Genomic DNA, 19,281 nt, shown 5'->3' on the forward strand with positions numbered 1-19,281 from the left:
TGAAGCTTTTATTTATGCAGACTGTGAGGTCAACAGGTGGCGCGTCAGTGGGACCGAGGGCCGTAAACCAGGAGTGGTCGGGCGTCTCTCCATGATTACGCAAAAGTTTTCAAAACCATAAACTTCTACCCAGTCGCCTTCTTACTGTGCCCTGGCCGCCCTGGCGAATCAGGAAGAGAACAAGTCTCACCCCAGAACCGGTGCTATGGGTCTGCTGGTCTTCAACTTTCCCCCTGCGATCAGGACACACATTTGTTACTAGCGAGTGCTGAAGGCACAAGTCCGGCCCCGTCCGCATGTGAATTAGACAGGAGGCCCCTTCCCCAGCTTTCCCCCCTTCCCCCATAAGTAACAAGAGGCCGTTTTTCTGAAGGTCGTCTGAACAATTTCAAAGGCTATAACAAATCAAAATGTTCCCTGCATCTAATATCAAACGGGGCTGATGCCAACACTTATTAGAGAAATCAGATTCAAGCTTCCCCAACCCCCTCGACCCCCACACACACACACATCCAACTTTGAAGTGGGAAGGATGCGGGGATCAGAAATTACCCTGGAGACAGCTCTGGCTGTCTTTGAAGGTTCCCTTTGATACCACTATTTCTTTCCTCTCTTTCGCTAGGAGGCTAAAAGCTGCCTTTTTTATTGATATGGGGTAATTAATGAAGCTATAGCATTAACATAACCTAAATCCCCTAATAAGATAAATTCAACCGAGACACACATTTTTTCACTTAAGTCTGGCGGGTATAAAGTCAGGACAATGGCCAGGTATTTCAACTTAAATCTGCCTTTTAACATGCTGAGTCATGGCTCTCTGTGCCTCCCTGGTTACAGTGAATAGCAGGCTGGTAAGTTTTAAAAAACATTTTTATATTTTATTAGAGGAATTACTCCACTAGAGCTTGGTCTCAAAAATATGCATCCCAGGTAAAGAGGCAGACGATGAGGGCGGCAGCAGGGGTGACTGCAAAGTGCAAAGTGACAGCCTCGCTGGCATTCTGATGGGGAAAAATCCTGCCAGTTCTGGAAAGCTGGGGCTCAGGGGTGGAGGGGGCACCGGGCCACTATTGTAGCAAGGGGGATAATTAAACCTTTCAGGAGGTGCTGGTTGCTTTGGGTTTGGGGGACACAGACTCCAGCAGTCATAGAAGTGCAGACCCCAGCATGTCTGGCTTTCCAAGCCACGCCCACGGCATCTGGCATGCATGGCTGAGCTCAGACTGCGGCGAACCCCCCCACCCCCCCACAAGCGCTCAGGCACCAACTCAGCAAAGGCGGACAGAACTGCAAGGGGCAATCTGGTCTGGAGGACCACACCCCATGCTCCAGGGGCTGCTTCCAAAGGTTACATTTTGTTTGGGATGGGCTAGACATTTAAGCATGTTAATTATACTAAGGCTCACATGTGTATAACCAAACGTTAAGTTCACATACACCAGCATCAGTATTCAAAATAGAACACTAATAACGTCTGCATGGTTTTGTAAAGTGCTCTGAAAAAAAGAAGGGGCTAACCAAACTGGCTAGGATTCGATCCTGGGCAGAGCGGTCGTTCGGAGAGCTCCTCTGCCAAACGCGGTCAGTGTGCCTTTGCAACAGCAAGCACCCTGGCCCTCTCAATCTTGCTATTCCCCGTGTTAGGGTCCCTGCTGACCACTTGGGCCAATGTGTGCAGCTGTGAAATGCATCAAGAGGCCTCCTGTATCACATTTGTGATATGAGTCAGAGCCGAATTCAGGTTCCCAGACACATACTCATTTTCTTTCTGAGGAACACAGAACCCACGCTAATCTCTCATTAAGAAGACGCACACCGTGTGCACACGCGTGTGTCTCTCTTTCATTTTCCGCACTACGACTCCACTCCCGGCTGCTTCTTTTGGTTCTCGTCTCTGATGTTCAGTTCTCCACCCTTCCACTCCGGCTAAAGCACTGGCACATCCCAAGCAGGCTTCTCCACTGTCCCCTCCCACACAGCCCCCCGCTTCTCCAGCACTCCAGGCACTGCACCATCTCCCTGGGACAGCATCACGGGACAGGGTCTTGGCCTTGAGGTGCTCCCAGCAGATGGAGCTCTGAGGCCCGGCGGGTGTGCCTGCAGGTAAGTCCCTGTGCATTCGAGGTCTCAGCTGCCCTCTCTGGAGAACAAGACTAATTTAAGCAGAACCTAGGACTCAATGACCACTGTGGGCAAAGTTTGCTTAGCATGACGCCCACGAGGACAACATACAGAGTACTTGGTGTTTCTATTAATTGCAAGAGAAACATGTCAACAAATAACATGATGTACTGATTCTAGTCCTAGAAAAAGACTGTTCAAAATTCCATGATGTATTTACGAGGCGGCTCCGGAGTCTGGGCTCATGTAAGAGACCCCGGGAAACGGGGCAGGATGAGAAAGGGGACAGCAGTAAGCCCGGGTGGAGGGAAGAGCGGGCGTGTGAGGTAGGCGAGAGCACAGAGCATCCCAGGCTGTGGGCCCTGAGGGCCCTGAGGGCACTGAGAGAGAGGGAGAGAGCTGTGGGAGCCACAAACAGCACAAAAGGCTGGACAGTGAGACCAAACATGCGCAGAGAATGATGGCAGCCGAGGTCAGTAAGGAAGGCAGGGGTCAGATCACCTGGCATTTCTATGTGTTGCTGAAGAGTCTGGATTTTATTCTAGAAGTTAGGGTTTTCAGAAGCGTGTTCCGTAAAACGCCAGTGTCACAATATACTGAGATGAAAGGAAGAAACAATGAATTTGGGGTTAAAATAAGTTAGGAAAATACCCCATACTACATGCGCCTCTTGGGAGATTCATAGCACCCTAAGCAAACTGAAGTTTCCAAGAATTTCTTTAGTGAAGAAACCTACTGAACATTCTTGAACCCCAAGTTTCACAGACATTTTGACCATGGACTGCTCTGTGTCTAAGACCTATTAATATTCTACTTTCCTGCCTGCCTTGGGCAACAGGGGATGGTGCGAGCAAGAAATCATATGCTTGGATGTGTATTTTGGGAAGACTGCTCTGGAAGCCCGGTAAAGGACAGACCATGGGAGGGAAGGAAGACTGGAGACGAGGCATGAGGTGGCCAGTGCACTTGCTCCATTGAGAAATAAGAACTGGAAGAAGGGGAGACGGACAGGAGGAGCCCGATTTGGGGGAGATTTAAGCAGGGCAAAACCAGAACCCACTGATGGACTAGATTTGGGGGAGAGGCAGGACGGCTTGAGTGATGAGGTGGTGGCACAGCTACGCCAGATGAGGAACAGCGGGGGGAACCCGAGTTTCGGGAAGAAAGCAGTGAGCAGAGTTTTGGGCGGGCTGAACGTGAGGTGCGCCTGGGGAGGAGAGGTCCTGCCTAGACACAGGTCGGGAGTGGTCCCCGCGGGCTGACACAGGGAACCAGGGTATGGGGCGGGGCTGGGGGGGTGGTCGGAAGCGCCTGAGGGGGAGCATACATACCTGACGATTTTCTAAATCCCTTGTTCTAAGCGCACAATAAAAATGGTATTAGTGATTTACTGAGTGGTGCTAGGCGGCAGCGTGGTGATTGGTGGCAGCGTGCTGAGTGCTTTGCTTTACAGGGCTTAGTGAGGACACTTCGGTGTGGAGGAACATACAGCGTGAAAGAGATCGGCCAAGTAGGTGAACCCTCACTCCTGGGCCTCGAACTTCAGAGAGCGCTTCCTCCGTCCCCCGAGTCCGCACCTCTCCTCGTGGCTTCCTGTGTTTCGAGCCCTCTCTCCCCAGTTTGCTTCCAAGTCCCTGGAGGGCAAAGACCCTGACTCAAACCCGGTGTGACTAAGGAGTCGTGAACCTGGGACAAAGGCAACAAGAACCACATCTCACCCTGGCTGGGACCAGGGTCGCGGGGGCTTCTGACCCGGGTGGCTTCTGCGCCTGCTCCCTAGTTGGGAACAACTCGAGTGCTGCCCCGGGGTTCACGCATCACACGCACAGACCGCGCCTGCCCCAGGGACGCGCCTACTCCACACACGTGCGCTGAAGACACTCCAGTGCTTTCCCGAAAGGAAAAGGGCACTGAGCGCGTTGTGTCCAGTGGGGAGAGCTAGGAGGACTGGGCCGGGTCCCTGAGGTGAGAGGAGCTTCCCTTGTTGACAACACTTGTGTGGGCTGTGGAGATGCGGGGTCACTTGCTCCAAACACAAACCTCATCGCTTTGCGGGTCCCAGCTCTCAGCGCAGGCACCGTTACGGGCTAAGCGACACTGGTGACCTTTTTTTGAAGAGTGTTCTACCTTCATTGTAGTGTGGCACTGGTACTAGCACTGGTACTAGCACGCACCACCACAAACTTTAAGAATTGGAATGGGCGGGGTGCCTGGGTGGCTCAGTGGGTTAAAGCCTCTGCCTTCAGCTTGGGTCATGATCCCAGAGGCCTGGGATCAAGTCCCGCATCGGGTTCTCTGCTCGGCAGGGAGCCTGCTTCTCTCTCTCTCTCTGCCTGCCTCTCTGCCTGCTTGTGATCTCTGTCTGTCAAATAAATAAATAAAATCTTTAAAAAGAATCGGAACAGGCTCGTGAAGAGAAGGGAAAGCGCAGGAGAGAGGGTCTGACGGAGGCTCAGCACCGGGAGCGGCCCAGGAGCACCCGGCTGGGGGTCTCAGGCGGAGCCCTCGCCAGGCTCCGGACGCCAACACAGACGAAGGCTGTCAGCTCCCATTAGCACCCTCTGAAGCTCCCCGGAGAGCCATACGGCCAGTGTGCAGTCAAGAGAAATTAGGGGTTCACATGGGTGAGTTTTCCACGAGACAAACCACCCAAACAGCTGCAGTGTTCAGTGGGAACCTCGGGGGACAAGCCGCCTCCTCAGGGCTCCCTGTTAGCTCCATGGGAAGAGATCCTGAGCAAGTTGTAAGTCAAAGTAGCTCGAATTTTCCTCATCGTTCTAGGAAAAGCAAAATGCCGGAAATGCTAAACCCTGGGCTATTGATGTGCTTTGCTACCGGGGTGGGGGTCGGGGGAGAAAGAAAGAAAGAAAGAAAGAAATCCATTTCCTCAGAAGACACATTTAATGAGGCAACTGGGGTCTAAGGTGATAAATTAGAAATTCAACTAAGGGCATCAGGCTTAAAGGGAAAAGCAGAAGCTTGATGAAAAATGCAAGGGGAGAGAGAGAAATGTTTTTCTGTAAAACGTTCATCTTCATACTGAGAAACCATGCTTGTGGACCATTTCAGCTATGACTGCTGGTGTTTAATGTCATTCATTTGGGACTCGACTATGTCTGTTCTGGGACACGGAAAGAGAAAGGAAAACGAAACAAAAGATTCCAGAATGCTTACCTTGCCGTCTTCTGTGTAGACATTCTCACTATATCCCCTTACTATTGTTCGATCAATGAACAGACTCCGCATGACGACGATCACTTTCAACACCTTTCCCAAGGTCACCTGTCAAAACACATGCATGCAAACATGAAAGCTTACACTCGAACATGCAAATGCATGAGCTTGGCAAGACTCGGTGAAGAAGAAAGGCTCACCTCTCCCTCTCGTTGCTGACGGACACAGGGGAGGGCCCTCGAGGGAGGGCATCTTAGAGCCTTCGGGAACGAGCTCTGAACAACACGGCCCTCCTGCAGGCGAACTACACTGAGTGTACGTGAATTTTTGGCTTATAAATCTCAGGATAAGTTCCATATGTTTAATACCTGCTGGACAAAGTAAAATTTCTTTTTTTTTTTTTTCTGTCTTAAGATGATCTTTTTCAAAGGCTATCCTAGGATTCTGGCATCCTAGGATTTGGTAAGCACATTTGTTTTCCTATGATTTCATGGCCCTATGTACACCCATGGAATACGCAGAAGAACAGAGCGGAGAGATTAAAGGCAGGCGCCAGATGCCCACCCGGCTGAACTGTCTATCTATAATAGCCCAGAGTAAGTGCAGAAGCGATTCTAGTAACTTCTGAAGGTAAAAGGAAAGTAGCTGGATTTCATCTCTAAAAAGGAACATAATCCTGGAAATATATTAAGTGCTTTTACTCTCTCAGAACCTAAGCACGTATTATGGATAAAAAAAAACAAAACAAAACCCACACACCTAAAAAAAAGTGTAGTTTCATATAATGCCAGGGAAAAAGTAACCTGCTGTGCTTGCTGGAAAGGGCTCAGCACTAAGAATAGAAACAGCGCCTTTCTTTCTCTTGGGGGCTCATGTAACTTTTCTGATGCTTTACTGTACTTCTTCTGTTCGTTCCCCAGATGAGACCCTGGAGGCAGAGTGGGAACAGGACCCAGGGAGGGCCCACGGTCCAGCTTGTCTGACGGGGCTCTCATATCACAGAATGGGCTGAAAAGGGCCCCCCCCCCAAGCCTACTCCTCTGACCCAATATATATACTCTGCTGCTGCTGATGCCACCTTCTAGCACCCTCTCTTTACTTCCCTATTCTCTGCTGTCCGAATGTCCCCAGCAACAACCCTCCCCTTTCCTTGATGAGTCCTGGGTATCAGCAAACGTTCCTAGTATCTGGTTCCTTCAATAACTTCTAAATGCTGAGAGGATCTCTCTGTTTTTGTGTGCCTAAAACGGTCCAGAATTATAAACAGCGTTAAGAAAAAGAGATGATACCCTTATTTACATTCAAGAGAATGTTCATAATAACATCTCCCTTCTGGATAGTACTTCCAAATACTGCTACACCATGTAACATTTAATGGGGCATCTCCTGAAGAACTAGAAATCACTAGATAAGGATGTCAGTAAACCACCAAGATAGGAGCCCCAACTCTCTCTAGTTCACATGGAGGCTACACAGAGGAAGGGAGAGAGGGAGGAAAAGAATCAAGTTCACAGGTTTGTGATTCTAAGCACCAAAACTAAGGGCCTCTCACTGAGGTGCAGTGGAGGTGCAACACACCGTCTCCAACAGGGTCGCCATTTTCAACTGCCTATTTTAATACTCTTTGCCAATTAGCAGAGATAACTAAGCTATTATTTCTTTAAAAAAAAAAATCTTAGGGCGCCTGGGTGGCTCAGTGGGTAAAGCCTCTGCCCTCAGCTCAGGTCATGATCTCAGGGTTCTGGGATCGAGCCCCGTATCGGGCTCTCTGCTTAGCTGGGAGCCTGCTTCCGCCTCTCTCTCTGCCTGCCTCTCTGCCTACTTGTGATCTCTCTCTGTCAAAACAATAAACAAAATCTTAAAACAAAACAAAACAAAACAGAACAGAACAACCCAAGGTCTAGCTAACCAATACACTGCCTTTGTCATTTCTCAAGTATTTTAAGATGGAATTCAGAAAAAAAAAAACCCAAAACACACTAGAGGTACAAGAAATTTTTATATTTAATTCTTGTTTTTAGAAGTGAATTTTGGTATTTTAAAGCTAACGAATACTAAAAACTTAACTAATAAATAGGCTTGTAATAGAAAAACCTAAAATTAGAGTAAAAAGGAAGGAAATAATCATTCACAGTCTGCCCTTCCAAACCACTAACATTTCAAGGGGATTTCCTTTCCATGTTTTTACTATAAAAGATTTGTGGATTTCAGAGAAAAAGAGGTCAGACTTGGGGTCACCAGAGGCAGAGGGGAGGGCAGGAGGAACTGGAAAAAGGGGCCAAAAGGCCCAAATGTCCAGTTACGAGATAAATATGTCCTGGGGGTGCGATGCGGAGATGTTGACCACTGCCAGTGCTGCTGGGGGGTCAGAGGCAAGCTGTGTACCGCGTAAATCCTACCAGTCCCATTACAAGGACAGATTTTTCTTCCTTTTCTCTCTTCTTTTTACCGAATCTGTATGAGATGACAGATGTTGGCGGAACCTACAGTGGGCATCATTTCATATCAAACCACTGTGTCCTATACCTTAAACTTAAATGAGGGGTAAGTCAGTTACTTTGTAATAAAACTGGGAGAAAAAAGATTTTCTGAGTTCTGTGTCTGAATTTTTAACATGGTTAAAACTGAAACTATAGGGGCGCCTGGGTGGCTCAGTAGGTAAAGCCTCTGCCTTCGGTTCAGGTCATGATCTCGGGGTCCTGGGATAGAGCCCCACATCGGGCTCTCTGCTCCACAGGGAGCTTGCTTCCCCCTCTCTCTGCCTGCCTCTCTGCCTACTTGAGATCTCTGTCTGTCAAATAAACAAATAAATAAGCAAATCTTAAAAAAAAAAAAACAACCCTGAAACTATATATCTAATTTCAAATTTTTTATTTAAAGATACGATGTATGCATTGTTCTTTACTGCTGTGCAGTCTTCAAAAACGGCAGTCTGTGCTGCTGGTATTCTACTAACAGCGCCCATTTACAATTCTTTAACCATTCTCCTATTGCTGGACATGAGTTGCTTCCAAGTTTTCCCCAATATAAATATGCCTACAATGTGCGCTTTTGTTCACCAAGCTTTTTCTGTGTTTGGGATTATGTCCTGGAGACAGCTTTGTACAATTATAATTACTAGGGCCAACAGTACAAATATTTAAAGTCTTCTGATGCAATCTGCCAACATGAGCCGTAAGGGTTATTTATGCCAGCTACGAAGGTACAAACATACCTACTTCAGTCCTCTCTTGTCAATAACAGGTACTATGAAACCAAAAGAAAACAAAGTCAAAGCCATCCCTGCCTGGAAGGAGCAATTTAGCTAATTTCTTGAACCCATTTATTTATCTAAAAAATGTTAACAAAGATTTATTTATTCTAGAGAGAGACAGTGTGTGCGTGTGAGTTGGGGGAGCAGAGGGAGAGAATCCGCAAGCAGACTCTCCCCTGAGCGTGGAGCCCAGCTTCCCTGAGATCATGACTCAAGCAGAAATCAAGAGTCGGACGCTTAACTGACTGAGCCACCCAGGTGCCCCGAACCCATTTATTATGAAATACTCAAACACATATACAAAGTAAGTAAAGCAGAAGAAAACACCTCCACCGACCCCTGCCCCCAAACTGTCCACCAACCACAGCTCTCGGCAAATCCTGTTTCCTCCACCCCACCTACTTTTCCCTTCCTGTGTTATGTCAAAACAAGAAACAGCCATAGTATCGTCATTTCATCTGTAAACATATCCTTCTGTGTCTCTAAAAGGACTCTCAAAACAAAAAAAAAAAAATGCAAGACTACCATGCCATCCCACACCTCAATCAACAATTCTTTTTCAGTATTATCAAAACTGAAGTGGTCAGGGTTCAAATTTCTAATAGTTTCGTAAATGCCACTTTTAAAAAAGTCTGCTTGTGCCAGGATCCAAATATAGCCCACACAATGTGATTGGCCGACAAGTCTCAAGAGGCTCTCCTAAACTAAAGGTTCCCCATCTCTACTCCCACGCCTTATTTTGTTTGTTGAAGAAACTGGGTCATTGTTTTCTACGGCATTTCCCGCAGTTTAGATTTCGCTGACGGCATCCCCATGGTGTACTTTACGCGTTCCTCCTTACTGTGTACTTCCTGCAAATTGGTGTGAGAGGGGATTCAGGCTTGATTTCTTTTGGCATGGCGAGTTCACGGGAGGTGTTAGGGTCTACCAATGGAGGCCAAGCGAACGTGGGTGTCTCAGCACGTGACGCTGGCAGGGGCTGACCCTTTATTTATTTATTTATTTATTTTAAAAAATATTTTATTTATTTATTTGACAGAGATCACAAGTAGGCAGAGAGGCAGGCAGAGAGAGAGAGAGAGGGAAGCTGGCTCCCCGCTGAGCAGAGAGCCCGATGTGGGGCTTGATCCCAGGATCCTGAGATCACGACCTGAGCCGAAGGCAGCAGCTTAATCCACTGAGCCACCCAGGCGCCTGGGGCCGACCCTTTAATTCACCAGGGTCTCCAGCCGGCCACATACTGCTGTGATCGTTCTGTCTTTGTTTACTGGCTGGGACACTTTTATAAAGAAAAACTTCCCCCATGTACTACTTGGCTACTCAGTGATCAAGTCTGTTACACAGGAAAGGCAGGATAAATGCTTCATTCTTTCCATTTACCAGTTTTCAAAACAAGGCATTGGTCCACTAGTTTCCTTCCAATGCAGACGGCTCAGTTTTCCACCCAGCATTATTACAAACTCATGGATATCAACATATCTGGCGTCTTCATACCTGATACAATCATTAGTCTTACGTTCTTACTGATGCTCATATTGCTCTGTGGCCCATGGGCGAGGTTGAGTCCCTCTGACACACTCTAGTCTCTGTGACGGCTCCCCTGCTATCTGGTACAGGCCAGTCCAGGTTGGTCCAGTACAATTCCTGCCTGAGGTCAGGAGTCAGCCATCTTCTCCACAACCCTTGCTCTTTTCAATAGAAAACGGCATTTCAGGACCATGGCCAGGGTAAGAGGGGCAAAGAATGCTGATGGCTTAAAATTTTTGTTTTTCATTTTATGAGTATGAATTAGGTCTGTATTCTCCTTTCCACCTTCTCCCTCAGTGAGTGTGCCCATAGCTTGTGCCCCTACTAGACTGCAGCAGTTGGTGGACAACTCCATTATCTTTCAAATTGGTAAAGCTCGATGAAGTTTGTCCATTCTTTCTTTTTTAAAAAGGATTTTATTTCTTTGACACACAGAGAGAGCAAGCACAAGTAGGGAGAGCAGCAGGCAGAGGCAGAGGGAGAAGCAGGCTCCTCACTGAGCGGGAAGCCCTATGTGGGGCTCGATCCCAGGACCGTGGGATCATGACCCGAGCTAAAGGCAGATGCTTAATCTACTGAGCCACCCAGGTGCCGCAGGTTTGTCCATTCTTATTTTTTAGAAACCGAGAAAGGACCCTGGTGCTCATCTGGGTGCAATATGCGTAGGCTTATGGCTTTCTGAATTTTTAGCATGGCCGTAATGCAACTATGTACACAACTTTGAAGCCTGACAGCGAGAGGCTCCAGAATCAGATGCACTTGGGAGGTCTCAGGGAGGCTGGAAGGCCTGGCCGGCCATCTACCAGCTCTGAATGTGGGCTTCCTCTCACCCGGCGAAGGTCACGACAGCTCCACCTCAGAGTGACTGTGAAGGTCAGCAAGACAATGCCCCGGGCGAGGGTGAGGAACAGGCTGGACGAGAGTTCCCGGCAGTAACTGCCGCTTCCTCCACCCAAGACAGAGTCTGGATTCGGTGGAAGTGAAACGATTGAAGCTAGTTAACAGCAAAGCTGGAACCAGTTCAGTGATCTTGCCACTGATGTAATTTACCCTTCTGCTGTGGGACCTGGGGCTGAAAGAAAGTTGCAGAGAGAAGGTGACAGTGGTGCTGGGCCCTGAGGTCTGAATAAAAATGTGCCTTCTGACGAATGACTGCCGAGTGGAGTCTGCAAGCCCGAGAGTCGGGTCAGTTTAGGGGAAGACATGGATGAAGCTGTCTTGTGCGCTGATCTAGACATACCCTGCTGACACCCAAAAGAGGCCATTTAGTGTGTAGGTCAAGTACACTGGGCTTCAGTCCCACCTCTGTCACTGGGTCGTGTGACTGACGGCAAGTCAAACCACCTCTCAGGCCTGTTTATTCAGCTGCGAAATGCGGAGGGACCGGGAGGGGGGAGGGAACCATCGAGGTGGTCTGCCTGAAGCGTGGCTGCGGGCGTGGCACAGGACAAAGCCAAGAGCGGCTGAACTCTGATTCTCTTGATCCTGCTGTGGTGGAAAGGGCCACAGGAGCCTTTTCAGCTCCCATCGAGATGGAGCTTAACGCACACTGATGTTCTTCCCAGCTCTCATGTCACTCTACAAGGATTCAGATTCTCACGAATCCAGACTACGCTAGCTTCGAACGAAACTGGCTGCACCAGGATGTAATGACCTCGGAGTTCTGGTACCTGACCCGGCAATGCATCGTAAACCGGCCAACGGACATCATCCCACAAAGCAGCCAGTGCCGGCCGTGGTCCTGGGCAAAATGCCCAGTGACAGGGGCTACAGGCTGATTCTTGGCAACTGCCTGGGATACCACAAATAAAGCTAATGCCACCTGGCAATGAAGCGGGCTTGCTGTTACCAAGGTAACACTTCTATTACCGAGCAGCGCGTTTCCGAAGAGCTCACTCACTACTCCTCCTGTGTCCCCAAGAGTGCTCAAATGTCAGGCTGGGAAGAGTCAGAGGAAGCCAGCGGGCCTCCAGGCCGGTCATCACCCTGACACGGAGATGCCCTCAACCAGGCCATCACTGCCTCACTGCCTGTGGGCTAGCTGTGCTCTGGGCAGCCGGGGCTGCATCGGTGGTCTTCTCTATCAGGTCTAACAGCCACCTGCTGAGCTGAATCCCAGTAAGAGAACTTCCTGTTCGTGATGGCATGGCAAGTCACAAGATAAGAAGGGAAAGTGGGAGGAAAGTTGAGGATAATAGCAAAAATATTTAGTTGTGCTCTGCCACCAACTGTTGTAGAACACAGACTTAACAAATCTGGTACTTGAGATGTTACCTAGACTAGCAGACCACGTGAGCTTACAAGGTCAGAGGTGAGAGAAATGGCTCACTTAAAAAGTCTATCCCTTCGAGACTGGTGTGGGGAGAAAGGCACTTCGAAACTGAGCAGTATCTGTGTCCAGGACACAGGGAGGTGGGCACGTCTGGCAGAGAGGGGAGGGGAGGGGAGCAAGAGGTCCTTTGCTGTGGAACCTGGTACCAGACACGGCATCCCTGACCAGGCAAAAAGCAAGTGTATGTGAGGTGAAGGGGGCAGCACGACATCCGTCATTCAGACAAAGGCTGGAGGGCCGAGCTCTGCTTCAGGGGAGGGGTACGTTAAAAAAGGAGGGGTAAAAGAACTCAAACATGTGGTCATCTACGAAGGTTATTTTCCAAGTATAAACAAGGTCAAGTGGAACATGTAGGTGTCCTTAATGGGTCTGCTGTATTTTAAATGACGTTCTTCCAAGCGTCCTTGGAAGGGCGGGGCATCGGGAGGGAGGGAGGGAGAGGCAGCTCCATGGGGGCTCGGGACAACTTTTCTTCAATACAGCGTATTAAGAGCCTTCATCTTCGTACTAATTCCACACAAAGAGAAGGATAAAGTGAACAGTTTCAGCAAGTGATTACTGACACCTGTGCCTGTGCTACGTGAGGCCCTGAGGGAAGACGAGGATTCAGAGAATCATATAACCTTAGAGCTGGGAAGGACTTTAAAAATCATTTTTCCCAACTCTCCCACTTTTAAAGGGGTGAACTGAAGCCTACGGAGGTTAGGGGTCCAGTATGGCTCCTGCCTTGCTGGGGGAACAGGGCTGGCAGGTGCCTTGAGTTAACTGCAGGGCACGTAAGTACTAGACCAACGTCACGCTCACGGGGCATGAAAAGTTTTGGGGAGGGTGGTGCGCTCCATCACCGAGCCCGTCTGGCATCATCAGAAAATGCTCCGTTTAGCCCCAGTCCAATTTAGCACACGTTCTGAAAGGTGGAGCTGGCTGTACAGACGAGTGGTCCACAAGCGGTATTTCATGGAACATTCGTGCAAGAGATGTTCTTAGATGCGGCCTAGAACAGAATGTCCAAAGCCCACGCAGGCTTCCCTGACCCCTGGGGGTCTTCCCCTGCACACCGCAGCCTCACTGACCTCTTGACTTAGGACGAGGATGGGGCATGCCCAGGAGGCCGGAGCTTCCCCTCTAAGAACCCTGGGAGGTAGCCAAGCTGGGTGTTTATCATTCTCAAGAGAAGGCAGCTGAGGTTTCAAAAGATTCGAGTCTAAGTTCCCTGTTTTCTGTGCAGGGCCAGAAGCGTGCCTCTCGCTGTTGTTCCCTCACAGCAGTGAGGGGGACTGACAGTAGAGGCAGAGGGAAAGGCGCTGTTGCTTCCTTCTAGGCAAACGCTCACACTGGATACAGCTACAAGGAAACGGACACAGACCCACCCCGAGGCTGACACTCCAGGAAGGCTGAGGTGCAGACCCGCTCTCTGTCAGCGGCCTGTGAGACGAGGCCGCCAGCACGGCAGAGAGCTGGCCGGTAACAGAATCGTAAAAGGGAAATGGGCGATGTGACTTGGAAACCAAGGGATCAAAGCAAGGGAGTGTCAGAGATAAGATGGATGTTTCTGCACGCTGAAGGCCACTCGTTTTGCTCAACGGGATGGACCTCTGATGATCAATGCAGCACAATGCGATATAAGGAAAAATGAAACCGGAAAGCAACCCCAACGTGTGGACTGGACTTGAGATACAGAGTCCTCACAGCCCCGAGACAGGAACTCTATTTTTCCTTTTGACAAAGGCCCAGGAAATAGGAGGCAGATAAGTCAACTTTAGATTCGGTCTACCAACAAGTCAGAAAATCAACTGGCAGCAAGGAAAGAAGGCACGGGAATTGTGTTTATGAACTCTGGGACAAAAAGACACGGGAGCTTAGATCTTCGCTCTGCCCTTCTTGACCCTGTGACCTGGGACAAGTCATCTGGGATGTTCAAAACCCGTTCTCTCCCCTGTAAACCCAGGATCAGGTTGTTGTGAGAGGAAATGACACCAGACACGTGCCGTACTCAGCAGAGGTCAAGCTGGGCTCCTCCCACTGGTCCCCTTGTCACTGGGGGAAAGCAGCACGGCGCAGGGGCAAGAGACGGGATTGGAGTCCAGAGACCCAAGTTCAAATTCTGCTCCTGCCACATACGGAGAGCAGCGTGGCCCTGGGAAAAGCAACCCCGGTGGAATTCTGGCTTTCTCATCTCTGAAACGGAATCTTTACGTGAACTGGACAGCTGGTGTGATCCGGTGCCAGGGTGGGGGGTGGTCCCTACTGGCCCTCGCTACATGGTAGCAAATGTTTTTAATAATTATTAAACACCTTGCCTAATAAGATGGGGTTTATTTTGCATTCAGTGGAGTATTCTGTTGAATGGACTCATTTGCGAAGAGGCGCCCCTGTTAACCATTTGGGCACCTGCCCCTCCCGAGCCCCCCCATACCTCTCTTCTGAGGTCAAACCTAACCTGGCTGGAGGGGAACACTACAGAGGGTTGACTCATCTGCTGAGTCTGGCCAAAAGGTTTCCTGAGAAGGATGGCCTGAGAAATAACCTCCTATTTCATGTGCTGAACATAAATTTCCTTGAAATCTTCATACCCCTGCTCCCTCCAGGTTCCCCTCAAAACAGTAACAAAAATCCACACACGAGGTAAAAAAACAAAAACAAAAACCAGAGTGGAAGGAGAAGGGCTGTCTGTCCTGATCTGGGTCTCCAACTACCTTGGGCTTCCCCTGCTGTTAGGAAAGATACCGCAAATCGTCAAAATAACACTTAGTGCACTCTAATTTATAAAATGTAACTTCAACTATGTAAGAACAGCTCTGCTGGGAAAGAGGAGAGTACGGAACTGATGCACGGCCTGCATGAAAACAGGGTGTCCCAGTTCCAGGATGATTTAAGGGACTGCAGTGGGGTTCAGGTTAGGTGACAAAAGGAGAAGCGGACTGTGTTCTCGAACTTACCGAAGATGGTCAGTTTCTCCTATCAGATCTGAAAGGATCTTCAAGGACAGGTGCACTTTCCTCGTCCCCGACACTGGCCATGCAGGTAAGGAACGTGCGATGGTCCTGCCTCACGGAGCCTACCTGCGCCAGGGAAGCTGCTGCCTCCTGCACTGGGGTGGGGGCGGGGGGTGGCGGAGGCGGGCCTGTCCAAGGGCCACCCTATATGGTGGCCTGGAACAGAAGGCTCTGCTCACTCTGGCTAGGCCAATCCACTGCCTCCTTCCAGAATTCGGTCTGCAGAGCATGAAGGGTGGGAAGAAGCCACAGCACCCATGAGGAGGAGGCCGTGGAGGAAGAGAGGGAAGGAATGAACGGGTGGGGAAGGAGAGCAGAAGGACAGACAGGTGCAGCCTGCAGCCCAGAGCGGCCTTTGGGCCACGAACGGCTTGCACTTTGCTTCCTCCTCTCCCTCCTGCTACCCGGTAGTGTTTATTCAATACGCAGGAGCACGCAGGCTGGGCAGCACGCACGCAGAGATGAGAAACACACACTCACGGGGCTGACGGCCGACAGATCCGTATACAAAGAAACATCATTTGCAAGAATTCTGAAGGAAAGGCAGAAAAGGGGATAGCTTAAAGAGAGGTTAGTGAGGTAATAGCTGTGTGTGCGAAAAGTGACGTTTAGATCAGATCATTCGGTTCACTCAAGTATTTATCCAACAGATGCCGCCACCAACTGTGTGTCAGGGTTAGAGAGTCTCACGCGTGGACATTCTTCGGGGGGTGGGTCTGGGCAGACTGCAAACAAACCTAAGACCATTTCACTGCAGGGGCTGGGATGACAAGAAGGCTGGACCAGGGGGGTGGTTCAAGTTGGGCTGAAACCGAGCTAGTCCGTGTCCAGTGCTGGGGCACGGCAGCCCGGGCTGGGGGGACGCCTGTGTGAAGACCTGAGCAGAACAGCCAGGGTCCCAGGAGCAGAAGGGTCAGTGGGGCAGGTGACAAGGTGGCACGTGCTGACGTGGCTGGAGGCAGGCCAGGTTAGCCATCAGGTGCCTTGGAGGCTCTGGGAAGGAGTTGACTTCGGGAGAAACGGGAAGCCACCGCAGAGCTCTGGGCAGAGGAGTGACAAGTTTGCCGTGTGCTTTTACAAGACACGCCCCTGGCTGCTGCACGGAAGGAGCAAGAGAAGAAATGCGGGGGGACCCAGAGCAGGGGCGACGCTAGGAGAGACAGCACGAAGCTGATGGATCTAGGACACAAGTGACACAAACTGCAGAGACTGGACGTGAGGTGAAGGAAAGGGAGCTAGAAGCTAAGGAAGCTTCCAGGTTTCTGGCGGGAGCACCAGGTCGACAGTTTTGCTACTTATTGAATTGAGATGAAGAAGAGAGGAAAACCAGGCAGTGGGGAACATCACTTCCTTTTTGTCAAGCTGAAGGTACTTCTGAAATACCTAAAGGGAGATGTGTTAGACGGGTGGTCTGGAGATAAGGATTCACAGTTCAAGCTTACGAGTGAGGATAACAGTCGCTGGTTTTCAAGGCGCCTGTGTAAGTGCACAGGGGCTGAAAGCTCATCTCAACCCACAGCCCCGTGCGCGGGAGAGGCAGGTCCGAGAACTGAAACAGGAAGGGTCCCTTCAATGAGGCACATTCCGGCCCAGGTGGAGGTGGTCCGGGGGCACATGTGCTTCTTGCCACAGGCATTCGAGCGGTACCGGCAGAGCTGTGTGTGGCACACGTGGCCCTGCTACATCCACTTCTGTTGATATGCCGTTAGGCAGCACTTGGCTTTTTAATATTTTGACTGTAGGATGTGAGCCAACTTGACCTTGGTGTAGAAAATTTTAATTCAAATCAATACAGGGACAAGGTCACTTTAAAATCCAATTAATATGAATGGGAAAATATGCCCCACGGTTCCGAGAGCAGAAAATGGAACAGTTGCAAGTTAGCAACAACAAAAGAGGCGTCCACACAAGGCCGGCCAGTCCTTCTGCGTTTGATAACACAGCTAGCTGTGTCCTTAAATACATTCAGGAGTCAGAAGACCGACAAACTTTTTTTTTGGGGGGGGGGGGAATGGGCCTCTATTTAGGGTAGCTTAAATTTAAACTGTAGTTTGTTTGAAGAAAGTTGTAAAATGTACTGAAAACTGGACTCCTATAACCCGATTTTAAATAAATTAAGCCCTGGACTTCTTACCCAGAATCCCTGGAGACACCTAAGGCATTGCTACAGTCTGAATAGCAGCAATTTGCATTTATATAGAATATGTCCACAAAACTGCTCACAACCGCAACCGTAACACGAGGGGAAACTGAGGCACTGGAATTTAGAAGTCTTATTCTCACGCAAGCAATAGCCGACTGGGACGCCATGCCACGCTTCCTCCTCAGATGTATGCCTCTATGTCTACACTTTGTTTCTTAGTAACAAGAAACACTTCTTTTATGCCCTGAATCGGAGCCTTGCAAGAAAAGATGGAACGCATTATTACTGGAGTCCTTCTGCCGCGCCACCGTCCCGTCTGGAATCCCAGGTTTTGCGCTGTAAGCCAAGCTGGGAGAGAACACGACTGATCACATGGCCACCTCATGAAGGGAAGCCTGCGCTGGACTTCCAGGAACGACCGCAAATGACTTAAAACTGGAAGGAGATACTGGGGCGCGCCAGGGAAGGAGAAACTGGTTTCTCAACTGATCCTGCATGTAGACATTAGGGAAAAGACAAAAAGGCTCCTGAAGGGACTGGTGCGCAACTCTGTGCGGAATGTCACACGCTTGGGGCAGCCTTTTGGGCCTCCTTGGGAGCCCTCTCGGAGGGGAGGTGCAGGTGTCCCGCACAGCGGGGCGCAGAAGGCCGCTTGCATCTGAGCCAGGCCGAGCTCACAAGACGGCTGTGTGCGGCTGTGCTTGCCCCTACAGACGACGCTGCAGCGACACACCAGAAGCGGCCCGGCTCTGCAGCCAGAGGACAGGCTGCCGCCTGGCACAACGTCGGCTCTGTCCTCCCCGCGAGGACTGCCTCAGAGGCTCGGTCACTCTGCACTCTCCTTCATTCGCAACAACGCAAACCCGCGGCCTTCCCATGCGCGCCCCCCCAACCTCCAGTTACCTCATCCGCTGCCAGTATTACTGCTCTTCACACGCTCATTACTCTTTAATGATGCCTGTTTGTAAATAGCAAGATGGGATGCAATTAAGCCATGAGAGGCTGAACAAACACACATACTAATTAGGATCTTTACAAGAGATTTTTTTCATGTATAGACTGCAATTTACCTTTCATTAATCTAACTTAATTGCAATAGTGCACCAATAGAGAGTCAACACAAATTAAGTGCTCTAAATGATTTCCCTGTATTAAGGGTGAGCAAGTGATCCTTCCTTTGGGTAACAAGCCCCAGTCAGCAGCCGGCAGGCACTGAGCGGGAAAACATCACAGCTGAGCACAGGAGAAGGGTCTGGCTGGGAAGACGGGTGCTGCACCAGGACCATGACGTTGGTGCTGCAGATGCCGGGCGTTAATGAGGTCTCGGCCACGGGTTCAAGCTGCAGCCTTACTCCTCTCGAGGGTCAACTAGCTTTGCTCGGGTCCATGGTAGCAGATGACAGCTCTTCCATGTGTCAGCTTTCTGTCACTGGTTCCAAGACAGATTAAGTAAAGGTTTTGGATCAATCAGTTACAATCCATTCCCACTCCTAGAATAATAATGCCCGGGAACATTTGCTATGTGGCAAGGAAGTACACATAGATCTTTCTGTATGAAAAGGACATCTGTTATTTGCAGAAATATAAGTTACTGTGCTTTATCCTCTAATTTCAGAAGGTGTGAAAGACTATACATTTGGCAACTAACCTGAAACAGAATATGATGGTGTATCAACATTAGATCTCTTCTGCAAAGGCCTCAAGGCACCTAACAATTTAATCATATAACAAATAC

The 19,281-nt window shown here is 49.7% G+C and overlaps 1 protein-coding gene across 1 annotated transcript in view; it reads right to left on the reverse strand.

Moving 5' to 3' along the window:
* The window catches only part of MED27 (mediator complex subunit 27), a 192,989-nt gene that overhangs the window by 23,374 nt on the left and 150,334 nt on the right, over nucleotides 1-19,281 (reverse strand). Inside the window, exon 5 of the mRNA XM_082696152.1 lies at nucleotides 5,296-5,403. Within this exon, the coding sequence (XP_082552278.1) occupies nucleotides 5,296-5,403 (108 nt within the window). The remainder of the gene's footprint in view (nucleotides 1-5,295; nucleotides 5,404-19,281) is intronic.

This window comes from Mustela nivalis, assembly GCF_964662115.1.
Source record: "Mustela nivalis genome assembly, chromosome: 13".
In the NCBI taxonomy this organism is placed as follows: Eukaryota; Metazoa; Chordata; class Mammalia; order Carnivora; family Mustelidae; genus Mustela; species Mustela nivalis.